General features: G+C 34.0%; 1 protein-coding gene across 2 annotated transcripts; it reads left to right on the forward strand.

The window, feature by feature from the left end:
• Nucleotides 1-1,913: 1,913 nt before the first annotated feature.
• LOC131048283 (uncharacterized protein At2g33490) lies at nt 1,914-15,023 on the forward strand. Of its 2 annotated transcripts, XM_057982176.2 has the most exons (11): nt 1,914-2,639; nt 3,980-4,052; nt 5,766-5,840; nt 6,084-6,145; nt 6,262-6,330; nt 9,303-9,331; nt 9,426-9,630; nt 9,740-9,922; nt 10,399-10,461; nt 12,928-14,031; nt 14,646-15,023. In XM_057982176.2, the coding sequence occupies exons 1-11, from the start codon at nt 2,502-2,504 to the stop codon at nt 14,748-14,750; spliced, it is 2,106 nt and encodes a 701-aa protein (XP_057838159.1). In that variant the 5' UTR covers nt 1,914-2,501; the 3' UTR covers nt 14,751-15,023. The 2 variants fall into 2 exon arrangements, with proteins under 2 accessions (XP_057838159.1, XP_057838160.1); XM_057982177.2 differs by lacking the exon at nt 10,399-10,461.
• The last annotated feature ends 8,134 nt before the right edge of the window (nt 15,024-23,157 follow it).

Here is a 23,157-nt window from a genome sequence, read left to right on the forward strand (position 1 = left end):
AAGGAAAACCCCAAGGCGAAAACCCTAATTTCATCTAGAGCAAGTAATTAAGCATTCCTAAATCTCGGGATTGGTGAGCTAGGACTAAAATGATAAATGTAAAACTAAATTATAAAATTTAAATTATAGATTAAGTGTGATACTTAGCTCAAAATCAAAATGGAGGCATACATTATTTGAAGACACTAAGAATTTTTTATTCATCAATGTGCATAAAATGAAGGTTTTATTGGACGAATGACTCATAATCTATAAATTAATTATATATTGCTCTAGTTTATATTTACAATTGTAAAACTAAACTTCACACCTACAAAAATGAACTTATTGTGTATAAATGAACATGATATGCAAAAATTATATGAAAGAAAAATGATGGCTTTTGTAGATGTGCTATGACTTGTTATGCCTATGTCTAAGTGGGGTTGTTTGAGACACACCATTTGAGAACTTTCCATGAAATTTTTTGTTCTTGTTATGCCTATGTCTAAGCGGGGTTGTGTAAGACATGCCATTTAAGAACTTGCTAAAAAATAATTTGGTCTTCTTTACGCAAGTCCCTCGGTGAACCAATTTAATGACAATGAAACAGACATTGAAGACATAACACAAGCATGCACTATATCTATGATTATGATGTGAGCTAATAATGGAGTTGTAATGCTATATGATCATTTGATGATTCTCTCATACAAATGTTCTTACCTTGTAAGGCATAGATTTTGCATGCATGATTTCAAATGGATAAGGATTTTCCTTAAATACATCAACCCAACACGCAAATTCACACAAACATGCTTTAGGTTGGCCTCACAATAACTAGTAAAAAAAGGGTGTTTGGAGTTGATCCTCAACTCCACAACTCTCAAAGATCACCTACAATCAAACACTTGTCACAAAGTGAGAAAAGACAACAAGATCATGGAGGCCAAAAGACAAATGATCCAATAACATGAATCATATTGATTATGTAACAATTGAATCAACATAATGAATATGAAAGTTACAAAGTATCCTTATATTTAGGAACAAAAAAGCTAAAAAATAATATAACCTAAGAATAAGAAAAGCATCCTAAGTTTAGCTTAAATGAAACAAAGTAAGGGAAACCCTAATTACTCTATCAAAGGGCAACAAGGTTCAATTCAAAGTTTTTCTATAAAAAGTTTAAGATCTAGATCCACACACTTTGAAAGTAATTTGGGTCAATTATGCACCTGTGATTCTAAACTATAATCATGAATATAATATCTCAAATCAAAATCAATTATAAATGATGATAGAGACCAAATTCATATAAGATTGTGAGTCAAATTTTATGAAGTTTATTCTTATATTTAAAAATAATCTAATCTAGATAAACCCAAAACAAATAAAATATTTTAATCAACATAAAATATATATTACAAAATATTATCAATCAATTAATCTCCCTATTATAATAATGCATCATTCCACTAAGTTTTTTCTCCTTTGAAAAAGTCTCTTCAACACAATGAAAACTCCAATGTGACAAGCAAATTTACCTTTGAAAGCCCAATCCACTAAGCTTATGTAAGGCAAAATCACAAGACCCCCCTACGCAATGATTACATTTGGAAATCCAAATCCCAAAGCGAAAAAAACCCTTCCTGTGACCATGTGATTATTCTCTTACTATATATATATATATATAAAAATAATAATTTCCATACACAGATTTGTAGACCTTGGGAAGATTAAAAAAATCCCTGTGCCCGTTCCTCCCGGTCACCGAGAAGGCATCTTCAGTCGCTCTCTTGACTTTCCACCCCTACTCTAGCCGGTGGACCCCATCATAGTCGAGTTCCAACGGTTTCAAAGTATGAATGCAGAAGAAATAAAATAAAATAAGAATAAAATAATATACTGACTTAACCTTCGAAGTTTATCATGCTTTAAAAAGAATGACACTCAACAAAATTCCACAGCTTTGACTGGACTCGCCTGCCTTTTGCGTACGACTAGAATGGCGTTCACAGACAAATTTGTTCCTTAACATAACAGGAATCCAAGGCGGTTTATTTAGGCTAAAATGGTTGAAGTTTTGCCGTCAACGGACGGAGTTCGTGTTTGGATCCGTAATCAGCACGTGAACAGAGAGTCTAATGATTGATGAGTTGTTGTTACAATTCACATCTTTCCACACGGTGAAGTTTTTTTTACATGGAGGCGTCTGTTTGACGATCCGGAGGACCGAGAAACTGGAGAGAAAACGAAAGCAAACATAGAAGCAATAAAGAATTCAGCGAAATTTGGATGCGTTATTAGGGCGTATTAAATTTCTAAGCTAAATTTGGTGACATTCTGTACATCTTTTGACCAAGCGAGGGGAGAAGACGAAGAAGCGCCAGTGCTTTTGTTCCATTTTATTCTGTTCTGGCATTTCGACATTGTGAGGGATCTGTGATTGCAGCTTAGGGTTTTGGACAAGAGGAAAGGGAGTGGATTTTTGGCTTTGGAAAGGTTTGTGTTGAAGGAGGATGAAGTCTTCGTTGATGAAGCTGCGAGGGCTTTCTAAGGGAAAACATGGGGCAAAGGAGAAGGATAATTATGGAAAGGAACGGCACAAGCAGAAGCGGCCGTTGCCTCAGCTCGACGAGCTAGCACAAGCTTGTCAGGTATGAAATTGGTTCCATTTGTGTGAAAGCAAGTGAATTGATTTCACTGTTTTCGTTTATTTTTGTATGTTTGCTTGTTTTTTAAGTGAATGTTGTTATTTGAAGTGTCGCTTGAAATTTGACTTTAAAATGGAATTTTAAATGCTCTCCAGGAAGCGCTTGTTTTTTCAGTTTTTTTGACCTGCCTGAAGTGTTGTTTGAAATTCGGCCTTCAATTGAAATCAAATGCTCTGTCGAAAGTGCCTGCTCTTTTCACCTTATTCCTATATGTGTAGTTTTCAAATCGAATTTGTTATAGTGAAGTTTTGCCTGTGTTTTTCAAGAACTATGTAGCTCTTTTGTGCGTGTCTGTACTTAATTTTTCCCTTTTCTTGAAGATCTTAGAAGAATTATTAAAGGAATTGTCAAGGATAGCCTCTAGTTATATATTTACGGATTTTTATTAATTTTGTGTCACATGAAATATTGCTTTTACTCTGGCTTCAAATGAGCTAATATACAATGGCTATTTTTAGTCTCTTATCATTTTTGATTGCATGGGACGGATTAAAATTTGAAGGAATTTGGAAATTTAACCTTTTATTTGTACTTCGATTATTGTTGTGTTTTATTTCCCCTAAGACAAATGATGCCAGAGGAAATTTAAAAATAAATCTGAAGTATAAGTGCTAACTATATCTGTGTACATTTCTAATTGTTTTATTTCCATGAAGATGTGTTTTCAATCTTTATTCTTTATTATTATTATTATTATTATTTTAAGTAAAATGAGATGAAAATGTTAAAGGAACCGTGAAGCTTAGAGTCTAATGTCTATATTTATGTACGTGTCTAGTAGTTTTGGGTTATTAGGGAAATGCTTGAATTTTACCTTCAAATGAATTTGAATGATCTTTGTGAACTGGCTGCTTTTTAATCTTTATTAATTTTTCTTGACGATCATAAGGGTAATGAATTTTCTGAAGGAAATGTAAAGGACAGCCTCCAATTCCTATTAATATATGTATATTTATATTTATCAATTTTGTGTTGTTCGAAGATTTGCTTGAACATTAGCCTTAAAAATGAGTTTATATACTTAGTTCGAATTAGCCTTAATGCTTCACTGATGATCAAGAGAATAAAAACAAAATGTTTATTCTGCAACCTGTAAAGGACAAATCATCTGAGATGTGTGTTTATAAGTTATGCATGGAATCCTATTTATTGCAACCCATGATCGATCCATTGATACTTAACATGAAGGCATGAAGTGAGAAAGGAACATCGCATGCCTTAAATAAAAAATTGTTTTAATTCCATGGGCCCTGATATCTGGTTAATCCCTTTGGTTGTGGCAGGATATAAAAGACATGCGTGAATGCTATGAAGGTCTTATAACTGCATCAGCACTTACTACCAATAGTGTTTTTGGTAATCATCTATGTTTCATTTGTTTAAACTTCTGCATTTCTTTGATTGGTTTATAAATGCATGATTTTTCTATGGTGGTCTGCATTCATATTTATGATTAAGTTCAGTTTTATTTATTTTACTAAATGCCATTATACTCCAAGATCATTTTGCTCTTTATCGATGATGTGAAAAATGAAGATAGCATGCACAGCAGCATTCAGTTTCCTAAGCACCAGGAAGTTAATCAAATTAAAAAAAATTGTGGCATAGACTGGTCTTAGATGCTAGAATTTTTAGTTTTCATAGAATTGAGGCTCTCCATGTAATTCTGGTGCTCAAGTGATATAACTTAAACTAGTAATTTTTGTTGAAGAAAAAGATGCCTGTCTTCCAAAACTAATCACAGACTAATTCATGAGCAAACATTAAATGTCCACTTATAAGATTTCTTTCTTTCAAAACTAATCACAGATTAATTCATGAGCAAATATTAAATGTCCACTTAGTGAGGAAAGACATTAATTATTATTTGCCTAAATCCATGCAAATTGATTTAGAACTCGTGGTTCTGAGTGAGAAAAATCTCTATTTAGATTAGAAATTTTTCTCTCAACTCAGAACCACGAGTTCTAAATCAATTTGCATGGACTTGCTAGAGCTTCTTACCTTAAAACAAGGTCTAGTTAAGCATACAAATTGGTAAACAATCAATAGATAAGCGATTTGCTTGTTAAAAGAATAACATCTCTTCTGCATGCCAAGACCAATCTCAAAACTTGAGTAAGAATGATGGAAATTGTTATAAGTCATGTGTACATTTACTATAAGCACGTGAATATTTTCATATATGAGATGCTAAAATCTATCAATCTACACTATGAACAAGTCGAGTCAAATTAACTTGGAATGGATTTCATGAAAACCAAAAATATGATATATAAGAGCCTGGGAAATTCAAGTATTGGACCAAGTGTAATGAAATTTGAAGTCCTAAACTTTGGTCAGCTAATCAGCTTTATTTCTTAAAATTTCACTTATATTAAGTCATGTAAATGATAGGTGCCCCTATACTTATTTACTATCAAAACCTTCAATCGTAGTTTATTGTTTTATTTATATATCTTACTTCATTTATGACTTGATTCATATTCACCATGCTTTCAATCTAGGGTTGATTTCCAGATATTTGATTGACCATGAAATTAGCATCAGAATACATTTAAAAACTTTATGGCCTTGTAATTTCTTTTACTGATTACAAAAAATATCAACCAAGTTCATAGAAACAAAAAAAAACAGCATATTATGAAAACATATTCAGGCATGGTTCTGAGATAGTAAATGAGGTAACAGATATCTTATTTCCTCATGCAAGCACTCTTTCCAATCGGTATAATTCAGATACAATTGCAGGAATGGTGCCTGATATGAAAATTTTCTGGTTGAAATAGTTCATTAGATATGCTGGAGGTTTCTAACAATAACTTTGTTAAAACTCAAGAAAAGGTCTGCTGTGATCAAAACAATTACAGAAAACAGGTTGTTTTGTTTTACAAGAGGGTCAATTTGCAATAGCAATGATTGTTGAAGTTGATCCAATTAGAAAGCATCTTGCAATTGTGTCCCTTTAGACAAGCTTCATATCGTGCAGAGATGTTGTCTGCTTTTATATTTTAGGTATCCCAAGATTGCTATGAACTAATGAGCTAAAGTTAAAATTGTGAAATGCAGAATTTTCTGAGTCATTGCAAGAGATGGGAAGTTGTTTGTTGGAGAAGACGGCATTAAATAATGACGAAGATAGTGGTGAGGTTCTTTGGGATTAGTCGAGTATAATTTTCTAGCTGGCTTTGTCTTCCAATTTTAATGGTGCTGCATGCTTTCCACTTTGATTCTTTTTGAACTATTTGTTTCTTAGCTCAGATCACATTTAGATTTGATCCAAAAGTGGATTTTAGCTTTTGCTTTTTTTGTGGACCATTTTGGGATATAAATCACCACAACCAGAATCACTTACATGCAATTATTTTTATTTGGTTGCAAGTACAGGAAGAGTGTTGATAATGTTGGGAAAAGTTCAGTTTGAACTCCACAAGCTTCTTGATCGATATGTAAGTAAATAAGTGCCATTTAATTCTGATTGAACATTTGGCTGTATAGTTCAGATTATTTTTGGAAAAATGGATTGGTTTGTTAATTAGCATGTTTTACATTTTAAATTTTGCAGCGCACTCATATTTACCAGACCATAACAGCTCCTTCAGAGTCACTTATAAACGAACTTCAAAATGTGGAGGTTTGATCTTTCTTTTCAGAATTCATTTATGCTGGATAAATGAAATGTCAAGAGAATTTACATTTATATGATTTATCAATTAAGATATACATAGGGATGTGAAGTTTAATGTGATCGATATTCTGATGTATTTGATGATTATCGATGAAAAGCTCAGGATTTTGCTGCTGTGACCTTGCATAATCTTCAGTCTTTTGATATAATTATTATGTTCAGCTAAGATCATCTATGTGTGAGGATTTGATCTCTTAAGTTTTGTGCACAATTTGTGCATTCAATAAAATATTTTTTTGTGTGGCTAGGTTTTTCACCCTTAGGTGGAGGGTTTTCCCAGGATAAATTCTGTGTATCTTGTTCTTGTGAGATTTTCTAAGTTTCAGATTTATGTGTCTTATGATTCTGGTTTTAACATTAACATGGTATCAAAGCCAGGTTTGAGGCCATCTCCCTCACAGGAGGTCTAAGGATTCTGGGAGGGTTGCTTGTTTATTGTTTGGTGTTATTCAAACTATGTTTTTCTGAAGACTACACCTCCTTCTAAGCTGCGACTTCATTTCTTCCTATTTTGGATTTCTTGAGTGGCCCTACAAACTCAACGAGATCTCCACAATGCGACTGATCTAGGTATCACATCATGTGAGGTCCACTTTATTGTTTTGGAAGGACAAGATCACGACTTCTCTGTGTTGTTGCTCTTATCTAGCATTTGCATCCTATTAGCTTGTATTTGTTGTGATCATTTATCACATTGTTGTCATTGCTATAATCTGCAATCTCTGTTTGTTCAAAGGAGAGAACACTTAGTATGTGGTGTATTTAAGCAGACCTTAATGCATACCAAAAGATTCCTGATATAAAGAACAGTGCTAGAGGAGTCTTATGAGAAGATTAGACTCAGCTATAGGACTAACTCAATGGGAATTGGCAATAAAGAGATAAGTTTCTTTTATGTTTGAATGATGTTCATGAATTTTCATAACATTGGAATAGTGAATCATTATTTATATTTGTGCTTGTTATTATAGGTGGAGGCTACACATGTTCTAGGTGCATAGCATGTGTTTGTGAACTTCCAACTGAATGCTATATTTGAGCATCATTTGAGCTATCATTATGTTTCATATTGTTGGAGGTGTTGGTCACTCTACTGAAGGGAGATTTGGAATTGGGGTATACTCCAACATACCTCTTGATCGCTACAACACTAAAGATATTAAAATTGAGACAAGAAGGCTCTCTCAGTGAGAGGGAGCAAACTGCAAGGAGATTTTTGTTCTAATCTCAAGATGGTCATATTCCAAGGATCATGGTCTTTTTAGCTTCAGAGGGAGCCTGACTTTTTCTGCTTCAGAGGTAGCCTAACATTTCAGCTTCAAAGGGAGCCTGACATTTCAGCTTCAGAGGGAGCCTAACATCTAGCTTCAGAAAGAGCCTGTTATTTCATTAGAGGCAACCTTGGACAAGGAGGTCAGAAGGTTGATATCAAGTTCAGAGGGAGCCACGTCATCATGAAGATTTGGTTAATGCATTTTTCTCCGTGATGGAGAAATTAGAGGTGAAAGCCCTTGTAATGCATTTTTCTCTGTGATGGAGAAATTAGAGGTGAAAGCCCTGTTAATGCATTTTTCTCTGTGATGGAGAAATTTGGGGTGCAAGTCCTTGTTAATGCATTCGTCTCTGCGAGAGAAGTTTGAGGTGCAAGCCCTTGTTAATGCATTCTTCTTTGCGAGAGAAGTTTGAGGTGAAAGCCCTTGTTCCACCCTCTGGGAGTAGCCATGGTGGATGTCATGTTGAGAGACTCCATGATAACATCAAGTTGAGTGACTCCGTGATGAGAGCTTGTGTTTATTTCACTAATGGGAGTAGCCATGGTGAACATCATGTTGAGCGAATCCATGATGCTATCACGTTGAAAGAATCCTTGATAAAATGTTGCTTTTTACACATATGGGTGTAGCCATTGTGTTTGTCATGTTGAGAGACTCCATGACTTGAAAATCAGAAAATAATATCTCCTTTGCTAAGAGGGAGTGTTAATGTTTGCGTATGCTTGAGGAGATTTTATTTATTTCTCCGATGGTTATCTTTCTGTTTTGTTGTTCCTTATTTCTTGTTCGGCGATTAGCTGGAAGTATTCTGTCTCCGTATTGTGTATGTGCTGGCAGTGTTTATTCCATCGTGAATTTCATCCATTGAAGTTCTTTGGATCTTTGTGTGTCGGTTGTGTAACTGACATCTTCTTTTGGTGTTTGGCCTTCCATCTTTCTTCTTCATGAGCTATATCGGGTCATGTTATGTGTTATATATATGCCGAGGGATGTGAAGTTTAATGTGATCGATATTCTGATGTATTTGATGATTATCGATGAAAAGCTCAAGACTTTGCTGCTGTGACCTTGCATAATCTTCAGTCTTCTGATATAATTATTATGTTCAGCTGAGATCATCTGTGTGTGAGGATTTGATCTCTTAAGTTCTGTACACAATTTGTGCATTCAATAAAATATTTATTGTGTGGCTGGGTTTTTCACCCTCAAGTGGAGGGTTTTCCTGGGATAAATTCTGTGTATCTTGTTCTTGTGAGATTTTGTAAGTTTCAGATTTCTGTGTCTTATGTTTCTGGTTTCAACATTAACAAGGGAGAGGGGGCAAGCATGGGTTTTCAGAACATAGCTTTATGCTTATTTAGTAAAAATGATAACAATGCTTCAATATTGGTAATGTGGACCTGACAGTTTGAACTAATGAGATCTTATATACATGAACACTGTTTTGTCATAAGAGAATTGCTTTTAAGAATGAAGCTTTCCTCACAGATTTGAAACATAAATCTAATAATACTGAAATAGCATTGATTTCAAGTCCTTTCTATCTATTTTGTTGTTTGCTCAGAGTATCCTTTGAATCTCTGATACTACATAAGTATAGTTGACTTATGTCCTCCCTCCTGACATTTCTGTGTCTGGTTGCAGGAACTGAAAGTGCAGTGTGATGCAAAAAGGTAGATAGTAGTTTATTTATTCTTTCTTTTTTCCTTTTATTTTAAGTGGTAATGTTAGAGAGTTTTATATTTGTGAGTATATTTTCATATTCAGACAAACATATGAGGAAATACGAGCAGAGAGAGCAAAAGGAAAATCCAAGACTGGTAAAGGGGAAATATTTACCTCTGAACATTTGCAGTCAGCTAAAGAGGACTATGAGAATGAGGTGACACTCCTTGTTTTCCGGTTGATGTCTTTGAAGCAAGGGCAATCTCGCAGTCTTTTAACTCAAGCTGCCCGTCACTATACAGCTCAGGTTTATTACTGCAATGCTTCCACTCTTGGCTCGCTCTTTCTTATTTTAGTTTCAAGAAATCAATCTGGGTACCTTTCTCATCAATTCTTTCCTTTTCTCGATGCAACAGTTGCATTTATATAGGAAGGGGCTTGCTTCTCTTGAGGCACTTGAACCTCATGTAAAGAAGATTGCTGAAGAGCAGCATATTGAATATCAACTTAATGAGCCAGAGGAAGATGATGGTGAAGTGAGTTTTGAATTCTATCCAGAATATGATGATGAATCTACCAGCTCTGAAAATTCCATGGAGGTAAATTGCATTTCTCTTTTCTTGAAGATAAAAAGTTCTACTGTAAATCCTTACTCTATTGGTTTGATTTTTATTGGAACATGTTTATCTTGTGAAAGTCAGCCATGAGATTATTTTTGTGTGGATTTTAAGATATTTCCTACTTAAGAAAGTGAGATGAATTTTTCACTATAGCTTTGCAGAAATTTTGTCTTAAGAGACATTTATAGTTGAAAAAGTTTTTTCTGCTCAAAATGCTTCAACAGCAAGCAATAGCTTATTCAGTATTCCTATTCAGATTTTATGTTGGCAAACGCTTGGCTTAACTTTATGGATCTTCATTAAAGGCTTTTTTGAATCTTAAGCTTGATATTGATGACTTTTTTTAAATTGTCTTAATGTCATATAAGTATCCATGAATGCTTTTGTTTGTATGCTGATTATCATATACTAGATTCAATTCTGATGTACTTTTGTATAGCAATCCTATTTTGCAGTTAGACAGATTTGAGTCATCTTCTCCACGTTCATCTCTGCAAGTTGAACCTTCCCAAACAGAGGTATTTTGGCTCTCCCTTGTAAGGAGGATTCTGTAAAATATAAATGAAAACATAGCAAATGAATTAGCTCAAATCTAAGAATAATTTTCTATTCAATTTATAACTCAAAACTGTCTGGCTAGTATATTATAGGCCAGTTCTTTATTCGGTCTTTGCTGTTGAAACTGTGATTATCGTTAATTCCAATCATGGACATGGTTACTTTACTGTTTTCCAGTTTGCTTCATGAACTGCAAATTTTGTAGGCATACATTCATATAATTATGTAAAGACGCTGCATTGTAGATTCACACTACAGATTAAAAATTTCTTTAGATCAATGTCTGGGAGGTTTAGTCTTCAATTAATAGATTAGACATGGAGCCACATCTCTAACAATCTATCTCATCCAACTTGGAGAGGTGAAAAACGATAACATACTACAGGATATTTATGCAGAATTGTCTAGTACATATTTGAGATAGAGATCTTTTTTTATAGCTGTTGTTATTAGCAAATGACAAGTAGAATGCATAGTTCTGAGAACATTTTATTTTAGATTTAGCTCATAGTTAAATGATACAGCAGGTCATCTTACCGAGCTATAGAAGGAGATATCCATGGTCATATGCTATATTTTAATGAAAATTTTGTTACCTACAGCTTTTTAATTTGCAAATGGAGATATGAATGTTATGCTCTGTTCTGTTTTTGTAAACTTCAAAAGTAGTAGTTCCAGTGCCAAAGTTCTTTGGCGATCAAATGTATAATATTCTTGGCTCTAACAATTCCTAATTCAGAATAAGATGAATTTATGGAAAATACTAGACATTCATATGCATTTTTTCCATTTGTCACCTTATGATATAGTCTTATTTTTACACAAGTTAGAAGAAGCTCCCAATGTTACGTAATTCAGGAGATGTGTTTGATATTGTCAGTGGTCTTCAGTTGAGGGTACTTTTCTTGGCCAACCTGTGTACTGCACTTGAATTTTAAAATGATTGTCATGAACATAATATTCCTTGGTGACTTTGATTATATCTGGTGGCAAAATTTACTGTCAACTTTGGCAATATCAAGAGTGCATAATTAGGCATGTTAGGCACCAATATTTATGCTTTTGCTTAGATTCTTGGATGCTTCCATGTCAAAGAATACTTTTGCATGTTACATGTTTGTATTCTTCTTTCTCTTTTATTCATAGATGCTTCAATACATATAAGATGAAATGCACAATGGCTGGTGTAATAAACCATACAAAAGATATTCACGTTCCTCGACCATTCTACTTTTGGAAGCGAAGAGCAAGAATATAAAACAAGAGTGATGTGCAAATATCCAAAGAGATCAGCTTTATTAGCATATATTAAAAAAGTTTACAACGAACTCCTGTTGTTATATTTTGTATGAATTTTCCCTTTGCCCACATGGATACCTTGCTTCTACATGTAATTCCTAACATTATCATGACACTTGAGCAGTAATTACCAATCAATATGATCCTTGTATATTGACGATTGATAATTTTTCCAATAATACTGTGTTTCTCTAGAAGTGTATTTCACAGTAACATTGCATGGAAACTACCTTATATTTAAGGAAACTCAAATACATCTTTCTTACTAAATGCCATATACTGAAATTTTGTGTCATAAGGTGTTGTGATCCTGGCTCGACTGGAGTCATGTCGTTTGCTGTCCCTTTTTATTAGTGCCAATCCCACGATTCTGATTGTGGCCATTCTAAAAGCAGGTTCTCATTTGATTAAGATATGTTTACTGAACTCTGTTTACTCTGACAACTCAGCTTCTATTCCTGTGAGATATAGGATTTTAAGCAAAACAATTTGGGGCTTTAAATTATGCTCAAAGATGTCAACAACGAGTTTAATTGATTCCCTTTTTTATTTAATTAACTTGGCTCTGAATTCCTATAACTCCGATTTTTTATATCCTAGTGTTTTAGGCTTTAGCAGTCATTTATTCTTAAGCAAACAACTGAATGCATGCTAGTCATATCTAGTTTGGTTTCACAAATACTGCAATAAAATCTCGGAGATGCCAAGTGGTGGAATCCATTTGGAAGATATTGTGGCAAAAGGCATAGCATTTGTTTAGTCGTTTACTTGAGATAATTTCTGTTTTGTTTTTGGTTCCTTGTATTTTTTGCTGCTGTCTTTACTTCAAGATCCTTCGTTTCCATAAATTGCACAGTTCTGATATTCCCTTATGATTTAGTAGTTTCAAATCCACCGATCAGAGTGGTAGTATAACGCTAGTATGCTTACCCCAAATCTATATTTTACAAACTCTTATATTTGAAAAGTTAATTCGAAGTTGTAATTCAATTCCATGAGGATCGTTATTTGTTACATACACTGTTATTATAGAATCATTATTATATTTGATGTGTTGGAGTATGTGTCAAATTTAAGACGATTAAGTTTTTTGAGTGATTTATAAGTTGAAAATGTTCTTGGCACAGGCAAAACCCGAAGAGGTTGAGTATAGACTTAGTATTTCCAGGCGTCCAGTGGTTGGCAGTAAATCAGCACCCTTGGCACCATCTATGTATAGGAAGTCTGACAATGTTGAGAACATACAAGACACAAGCACAATAACACTGAAAAATCTGCACACTTATGCTCTTCCAGTTCCAGTTGGTGGCAGAAGTCGGAATACAACAGGGAGAGGAAGTAACTTTGCAATGGGATCAGGGACAACAGGTGGAACTGAGACTGTAGGCTCTTTGTGGCACACATCTCCGTTATCACAATCCAAGAATCGAAATACAGGATCAGAAGTTGCCTTGGCAAAGAATGAGTTGAATCTTCCTGAATCAGCTGAAAACTTCCGTACTAGTCATTTGTTGGGTCAAAATGGCATATTGAGACGTCAACTACTCCCAGAAGAACCAAATACAGGCAATCCAGCAAACACATTGCCTGTTCCAGCTTCAGTTGAAAGGATGCCTATGGTAAGGTTTGACATTCCAGATGCTTCGGATTCTAAAAGAATCAAACGACATGCTTTTTCAGGTCCATTGACAGCAAAGTTAACACGTATACCTGGCAGTGGCCCATTGACATCTAAGCATATGGAGCCTTCATTTAAGTCCGGCCCTATCTTTCATTCCTCAAAGGGTGGTACATCGAAAATCTCTCCCAATGTGTCACCTCCTAATCTATCTCCATCTCACAAAACTACGCTATATGAGCTTCCCAAGCCACCTATTGATTCAACAAAGCCCTTAAAGTCTTCTAATATATCTAATATAACTCATTCAGCACCTTTGATGGCTAAGAAGAGTCAGGAGAATTCAGTTATACAAAAGCCTAGATCAACAATCCCAAAGCCTGCATCTCCATTGCCTCCACCTCCTCCTGGTCTTGCAACTCGTAGTCTCTCTATACCATCCAGTGGCCAAAAGGGTCAATTTTTGCAGCTGCCAAAGACGACAGAAATCCCAGAAAGGATACAGTTCATCGAGGAAGCTCCTTCACCGCCATTGACACCTATTCCCTTTCCCAGCACTAAAGCGAAACAATCAAGTGCAAATATTTCTGGCACATCCCGAGAATCATCAGAAGTGAGTACTTGGATCCTATAGTTTATTTCTGACAAGAATATATATTTGATTTTTTTCCCTTAAAGTTTTCCTATTAAATCATAGTGTGTGACCATGTCTATACAATCTTTTAGATCTCGTCAAAATATCATGTAAACATTTAAGTATAAAGTTTTAATGTGAGAATTCATACAAGACAAGAAGTATGATATGCCTGCTTTGATGAGAGATACAAGCGTCTAAATGTCTGATGCTCACGTCACATAAGAAGTTTAACCATTAGAACTACTATAATTTAAGTCTGAGTTTAACTATTAACATTTGATTGGTTTAAAGAGGCAAGAAGTTAAATTATAGAAAACTTTCTAGGGTTTATATATAGAGTTGGAGTAGTCCTCTGAGTATTTAAGAAGTGTTCAAGACGCTGTTGATATCTTGTAAATACTTTTAAAACTATTACCCATTTAAGAAATTTAGAGACATAAAAGGTATGTTAGGATTAGCAAAGTTGGCACTGTCACTTTTAATGCCAACATCACTTGAAAACATTTAACCAAGTCCATTGTGCCTGTGGCTCTCTGTAACTCATCTCGGTACTAATTGCAACAAATTCTTGTGCTTATTTTTGGCTTCAGGGGGTACTTGGCGAAACGGTTAAATTGCATGGAAGTTACTCGACACCAGAGGTGGAGCATAGTCAAACTACAAAAGTAATGACCAAGGCTTCAAAATATGAATAGTTTTGTAAGGAAATAGTGGCTAGATCTGAATATGGAGTTTTTGCAAAGAAATCTATTTGTGTAAATTAGTAATGTATAATATTAAATTTGGTCGCTAATCATAAGCGGTACATTTATTGATTTGGTCAAAGATGAGGCACGATTCTGTCTGGAACCTTGAGGAGATAAATATGCTGTCAACACGTAATGTACATTTAATGTAAATCCAGAAAACCACAGGGAAATAACTGGTGCGCTGATTATCAATATACAGAGAATTGTGCCTTGTATCGAGATGAAATCTTTAATCAACCTATTATGCTTGCATACTTTGAATATACATTTGACTCGTTTTAAACACCCCTCGATGAGAGAATCTGACTGCAACTTAATCAATAAAACGTGGCAATTGTTGAAAATAAATAAAGCAATGCATAAAAATATAAAATAAAGTAAAGTAATGCATGAGAAATATAAATAATGAATTCAGAGAATGCACGTATATTTTCATCAGCAATTTGCCATTAATCAATGGCCCACTTGTCATAGTAATCATAGCCTTTAAATGCGCAGAATTAAAATGTTGTACAAACTTTGTCCTACAGCTTCGTCATTCCCCTCCTTTTAGCAGCCATCCTTGAACTGGAAAATTAAAACTGAATCGTTCACCTGGTGAGTGAAGGAATCACCAAGAATGTCATTAACATTTATAATTTAATTTGAACAAGGCAAAAATCCGTGGCCTCAAAGTCAATAATTGCTTTTGAGGAGTGCAAATTTAATATAGGTGGCATTTTTTTCAAGAAGTGGGATTGATAAAAGGTTCTCTGACATTTAATTTATCATAAGATAGTGTTGTAACATAATTACATTTGTTCTAAAATAAAATATATAATTTAGTTTTTAACATTTATGAAAATTAACAAAAAGATTTGAGGACAAGTAAGTCTGCAACAAACCTAAAATGATGTGCTCGAAATTTCTTCGTAAATGATGCCAAAATGTTTTATCAACAAAACCTTAGCATACTTCTTGATAACGCCTATATCTTAGATTAGCTCCAATGTCATTTTAATGCCTTCAAATACAACTAAGCACATAAATTAACTAAATGTGTTCTAAGTTGGTTTACAATGACCAGTGAGATAGTTGACAAAGTCTTAATTGAAAAATTTAATTTTAAAAAGTTAATGTTGAGATCTATGATTGTGAAGTGAATTGGATCACGTTTGTATATGTAGATATGATCTAGGGTGATAAAGGGTAAATACAAAGGTTTTGAATAAAGGGGATAGAGATGCACGATGCCATCATCCAAATCTATGCATGAATGTGTCACTTGTAATCTAGTTATTGTATTTAGGATACTAACCAAATTGAGCCTAAAACATAAGGAAGAGGGTAGTGGTATGAAAATCTCACAGTTATATTTTGCCCCCACTTTGATGTGCATGCAAACTAAGAGGTGTATGCATGTCAAGGTAAAACAAGTAGTCAATATGTAAATAAAATAGTTTTTAGGCACTCGGAAGGATATTGATCTATATTAAGTAACATATCTTCAATTCTTCTTGCAATAAGTGTTCTCTTGAAACTTACAAAATGTAGAAAAGTATGCATGAGTAGTGTTTGCCACATGTTTTGAGATAATCTTTAGTTACAACTTTCTTGAAAAAGAACCATCCTAAAAATAGTTAAAGTAGACGAGAAAAATAATATAAAGCTTTGATTATGTAGAAAAGAATTTGACCAAGTGAGTGAAATGCCAAAGGACTATGATCTATGCAAAAATGATTTTGACTCTACAAATAGCTTGATAATTGCTCCCTTCAAGGTGGGAATGACTATGAACCTATTACTAAACAACATAATTGACAAAGGAATGATAATGGCATGCGTTCTTCCCCTCCAATTGGTTGCATACAAAGGATACAAAAATTGGAGAGGAGAAAAACATATAAAGATGATAAAGCATGTAACATTGTAAAAGATACTTATCTAAATCTATACAATCATGAAGGCATGTGTAATATGAGTGCCTCAAAATAGGCAAATGATCAAATATGAGACAAAGTAAAAAAGGTGTCTATAGTGTACAAATTGCACCTTGTGCATTTATGACACTTACGCATTAAACCTAGTGCATTTATGTCAAAATTCTTGAACAAGATTTCATGATTCTAACTTAAATGAATTGTAAAGATGAAGCATTAGCAACCTATGGTCTGAATTTGGGATCAATTTGGTTAGATAGGAGCGCGACATGCAAATGTTTGCATGGCATGCAGACATCTTGAAAAGATTTTGAGATTCAAACAGCTGTATTCCATATCAAAACCTTTTTGACACATGTCCCTTCACACAAGAAAATTCAAAATGACTATTCCCACCCATTCCAAGCAACAAAACACATAGTTATGCCTCATTTTTAGTTTCTGGTCATTCGATCTCTAAAGATGTCATATTTTCTCTTTCACGCAACAAAGCTCTATCGAATTTTCTCTATATTTTTGCAACAACTAAGACTTATCTCATCTATGATCAAGTATATTGTGTCGAGAGAAGGCATAGCTACGTAATGCTCTCTTGCCTATCTCTAATCTCATTTATTGATCTCATATATATCTAGTTGTCTGTTCATTTGATCTCTAGTAATAGGGGTTTTACTCCATAACAAGGATTGTTTCTATTATGAGTCTTTTATTCGGCTATCCATGGAGCTAGAAATACCAAAATGGGGGTTTGATTGAGGCAAATCCCTATACAACTCTAACATATTTCCTTGTCTTAGTGTGTGCTAGTGACAAAGAGGTCTGAGGAGTTTGAAGAGACTTCCTAGCATCTTTCTAGACCTTTGACTGTACAACAATAGCGCGACATGTTGGCATTTGAGGCCAAGACCTTCCATTTTTGATGGTAAGATCTTTGTGTTGTAAGCTTCTCATTTTTGCAGTCAAAATATTTTTATCTCATTGTATATCTTGGCTATTTGACATTTGCAATTTATGGTTAGTAGTGTAGTATAGTTTATTTTCCTTTTCCATGTTGTCTTTCCTAGCTCACTAGTGTGGTAGTTTAGTGAGATAGCTAATGGTTTTTTGTTCCTTGAGACCTCATCATCTTAGGCATAGTAAATCCCCTCAACATTTTGGTGAAGCCGACATGAATGCCTTATGTCCAATCTCTTTCTTCAGAGTTTTGATGCATTTGATAATGCATTCTTCGAGGATGACTACATATGTTGGATTATGCCCTAGATGATTTCCTATAGGCATCTCCTTCTATTTCCAAGTCTATTAAAGACAACCTACATCTAGATTCTTCATCCTCACGAGACAAAATATTTGTGAGTGTTATTGTTTTCTCCACTACCCTTGAAAGGCCTAATAGACCAATCATTTACGTGATTGTAGCTAGTCCTCTAAAGAAAGTCGAGTCTATTTGTGGTAAACCATTTGAAAGTAACTCTACTAACTCGTTCATGAGATTTACTTAGTTTAGAAACACTTATAACTCGATTGCTCATACATATAATACAAGATAAAACAAAAAAAATATTGAGTAGTCTAACACTTCTTTAGCTCATTCTCAACCAGACCTTCCTCAAGCTCCTAAACCCTCAATTAAGCAACCTACTTGACTATGATTTTATTGAGCAACTTCATGTTAATCTAGCTAAGATTTGACTTTGAGATTTGCTTCAAACTACTCTAGTTTATCAGGGTATGCTTCAGGAAGTCCTTCAAAAGATCTTGTTGCCTTCTTCTACTAGGCTTACATATGTAAATGCATTGATAGGTCATATTTGTGTAGATTCACTGAATATTATGTTCTATCCACATTAACTCCCACCTCTAGAAGTAAGGAATCAAACAAGTTCATTGATGATAATTATTTATGGTAGCAATGTTAGCATTAGGTGGACTCTCATTGATATTGGTTCTACACTTCATGTTTGTAGTCTAGACTTGTTACCCAAAATCAAAGTGGACTCGAACTCATTTTCTGCATCTTCTTTATTCATTTGTGAATTTGATAATACTAGTAAAACTGCTTTAGGTATTATTATTTTGCATTTAATGATTAGACCAGTTACTCTTCCAACTATGGTGTATGTTATGCCAAGGCCTATACCATATAATCTTCTTTTGGGTAGATCTTGGCTTCATTCTTTAGGAGTGGTTTCATCTACTCTTCATGGTTCTATTAAGGTTGTTTCTAGTTCAATTAGATAGTGACAATCAAAGCTAACCCTGATGCTATGCATCTATGTCAAATGACAACAATCGGTCAGGCTTTGGTTACACCTACCTTTTAGAACTACATTCCATTGCTATCTTTTAATTTGTCGACAACCATTCCTATAGTATCGTCTTAAAAGGAAGTCCAAGAGAAGGTTGTCCATAAAGAAGAACCTCCTAAGAAGCAAGATCCTCCTAAAGTCGATCCCCCTAAAGTAGAAAGTCCTAAGTCTACTCCTACTCAATCGTCTTCTTCCCCATCTAATTTTAAAGTAAATGCATGTTAAGGTGACAACTAGGGAACTTTGAGCTTCACTACATCCTACATCGGTGAGTACAAAGTAGATAAGGTCCTCTTGAACATTCTAAAAATCTCATTTGCCTTGGCCAAGAAAGACGATTATGCATTTACAAAGCCAGATGATTCTTATCATATTGAGCATATCTTCTATACAAAACCCTCGACCTCTTGGGAGTTACATTCTATTTATGGGCCAAGGTATGATCTTGTTTCTAAATATGTCTATGGAGGTAGGGATTGTGGACCCGATGAGCAAGGTGTTAGAATCCCTTTAGAGGTTGAACGTCGTCACTCTAATGTTGGACTCGAATACCACACCATGTCTTCTAAGGCAAAACCATGGTTGAATGTCAACATGATTTCTACCAAATCTCTTCCTCTTAAGCTTGTTCATCCCAAAATATTGAAAGCGGTGTAAACTCCAATGAAGTTCCTTTAGATGTTTTCTCTTCAAAGGAAACTCTGGAGGAATTCTCGGATGTGTATTACAACCTTCCTTCTTATCATCATAATCGTTGATTCCCATATTGTTTGAATGATCAAGAATACTTTGGAGAATCAATTATGAGTTCTAATAAGGAGGTCTCTTTATCTCATGATGATGAGAACACGTGTATGCTACATCTTGAAGACAACAATAGTCTCCTTAAAGAGGACGCTACTAATGTTATCATGGATCCTATGTATTTTGAGAAGGTAATTAATATTGGAAAGTGTCTTTCCTTAGAAGAATCTAAATCACATTATGATCTCTTGCATCATTATTCCAATATTTCTCCTTGGTCATATGAGGATATGCTCGATATTGATGAGCCTATGGTTCATATATCATTCTTTGTCTTGACACCAAGCCCATTAAGCAAAAGTTTCATAAGATGAATCCTAAGGTTGCTTTATTGGTCAAGACTGAGATAGAAAAGCTTCTAAAAGTTAGTTTTATCTACCATATTGATTACTCACCTTGGATATCAAATATTGTTGTTATTAGTAATGTGATGGTCATGTTCATGTTTATATTGATTTTCGTGATCTTAATAAGGTTTCTCTTAAGAATGATTTTTTGCTCCCTAATATCAATATGATTGTTGATTTGACTATAGGCCATGCCTTAATTTCTTTCGTGGACGATTTCTTGGGTTACAATAAAATCCTTGTTAACCCAAAAGATTAGTATAAGACAACCTTTACGACCCCTTGGGCTACTTTCTATTATGTAGTCATGTCATTTGGGCTGAAGAATGTTGGTGCAACCTATCAACATGTGATGAGTCTTATCTTTCATGATTTTATTCATAAGGCAATAAAAGATTATGTTGATGACATCTTGGCTAAGTTTGTGACTCATCAAGACCATGTTAAGAATCTTCACCTTATATTTGAAAGACTTTGACTCTATAAGATGAGATTGAATCATCTTAAGTGTTTTTCGACATGGATGTTGACAAACTTCCAAGGTTTTTTGTCTCTCATTGTGGAATTGAAGTTAATATGAATAATGTTGATGCAATTATTAACATGCCTCCACCTAAGAACATCTCACAACTTTGTAGTCTATAAGGTAAGGTTCAAGAAATTTGTAGATGTGTATTTCAATTGACCAATCACACCCTTCCATTCACACGTTTGTTGAAGAAAGATGTATGTTTCCAATGGGATTATGACTGTCAAAAGGCTTTCTATTCTATCAAATTTATTTGGCTAACCCTCATATCTTATGTTGGCTATGCAGGATAGACCCTTTTTGATCTATATCTCATCACCACCTAATGCTTTGATATGCTTATTTGCTCAGTATGATGATGATGGTAAGGAAAGAGGGATTTAGTACATTAGTTGTACTCTAGTTGATTATGAAACTCAATACTCTACAGTGGAAAATTAATGCCTTACTCTCATCTTTACAATGTAGAAGTTAAGGCAATATCTTTTCCATGTAGAGACTCAATTGAATGTTAAAAATGATCTTCTTAAACATCTCTTTTCTAGGGCTGATCTCTTTGGAACATTAGCAAAACAAGTGACGTTTCTTTCCGAGTTCAATCATAAGTTCATAACTTATAAATTGATCATAGGTCAAGCTAACATTGATCAGTTGGTAGAAGCTCCCTCACCTAAATCATTTCCTACTTTAGATGTGTTTCTTGATGAAAATTTCTTTACAGTAGACCGTGAACCTATATGGGAAATGTACTTGGATGGATTGAGATGTCAGACTGATTCTAGAGTAGGTGTAATCTTAAGCTCACTTGAGGGAAAAACCAGTTCCTCTTTCCTTTTGACTTGAATTTCATTGCACAAATAACATCACTGAGTGCAAAGCACTTATTGTCGACATACATGTCGTGATTGCTTTTGAAGTTACACATATTCATATTCATGGTGATTCTAAACTTATTTAAATTTGATCATGGGAGCATATCGGGCTAAGAAATCTAAGCCATCTCTGTATCAAGATTTAGCTTTGACTTTGCTTAGTCATTTCTCTTTCTATACTATCAACAATATTTCTAGGAGAGAGAATTTCCACATGGATGCAATGGCAAGCACAAATTATCTTATATGTCTTCACTAGAGTCCAAATGAGTATCACTTTGTGGTACTAGTTCTCCTCTCTCTTGTTGTCTTTGATAAACCTAAACTCGGTAGTCTTATTTGTGCACACATAAACTTGTAAAGGAATTTAGATCAGTGATAGAGAAAAGCAATAGTCTAATGCTATATAGTAAGAACAGATTTTCAACGTGATCGTTGATATGTATATATTGACCACTGATATAAATATATTTGATTCTATCAAATAATAATTGATAAATATGATAATTATCGACTGCTTGTTGTATCATGTAATTGTCACTGTTATTGATTATCATCCACAACAAGCGTCGATATCATTGTATATGTATATCGGTGAAGGGTTATGTCTACGTAGGGGCATGACTCCTATGTGGCTTTATGCCACGTAGAGTCATGACCCTACATAACCATAACTCTTCAACATATATTAGTCATCATCATTAGTCATTAGTTATGTACCGAATCATTCACCATGCTTGATACTATTAGGCTTAACAATAATACTTCAACTTCGAAGTCATCAGATAATATAATGATGACAGTCATTGATCTGTCGTAAGAGGACAATATGTTAATGTTACTTTCATTCAATATATATGTATCTGATATATATATATATATATATATATATATATATATATATATATATATATATATATATATATATATATATATATATATATATATATATATATATATATATATATATATATATATATATATATATATATATATTTCCATTCAAACATATATATATGTGTAGTCACACAAATCTGTCCATTTTAATTAAATGAATATTTTGTATTTATTTGATTAAAAATCCACTAGCCATCAGTTAATTAAATTAATATTTAATTAATTCATCTCCAAACATTCTCCTATTAATTAAATAAATTATTCAATTTATTTTAATTAATTCATTAAATCAAATTCCAATCAATTAAATAAATAAAAATCTATTTATTTAATTAAATCCCCCTTTTCCTCTTTTAAATAAATTAACATTTATTTAAATCATTTAAACCCCACCCCCCACTTGCATTTTCCTACAAATGCAACTTGCACACATTTATTGAAATAAATGAATTTTTATTTTAATAAAATCCTATTTTCCCTCACCCACCAAATCCACTTGCATTCCTAAACCCTCTTCTAGATTCTTCTAACCCCTTCCTAATTAGCCTAATCCATTTACTAATTATTGTCACATTCCTAAGCAACTTTAAGTCACTTCTCAAAGACTCCAAAGTCTTTGAAAAGCATTTAATGCTTTGTGTGTTCAACAAATTAACCCCCAAAGTCTTCCAAGACC

The sequence above is a fragment of the Cryptomeria japonica genome, chromosome 9 (genome assembly GCF_030272615.1).
Source record: "Cryptomeria japonica chromosome 9, Sugi_1.0, whole genome shotgun sequence".
Taxonomy (NCBI): domain Eukaryota; kingdom Viridiplantae; phylum Streptophyta; class Pinopsida; order Cupressales; family Cupressaceae; genus Cryptomeria; species Cryptomeria japonica.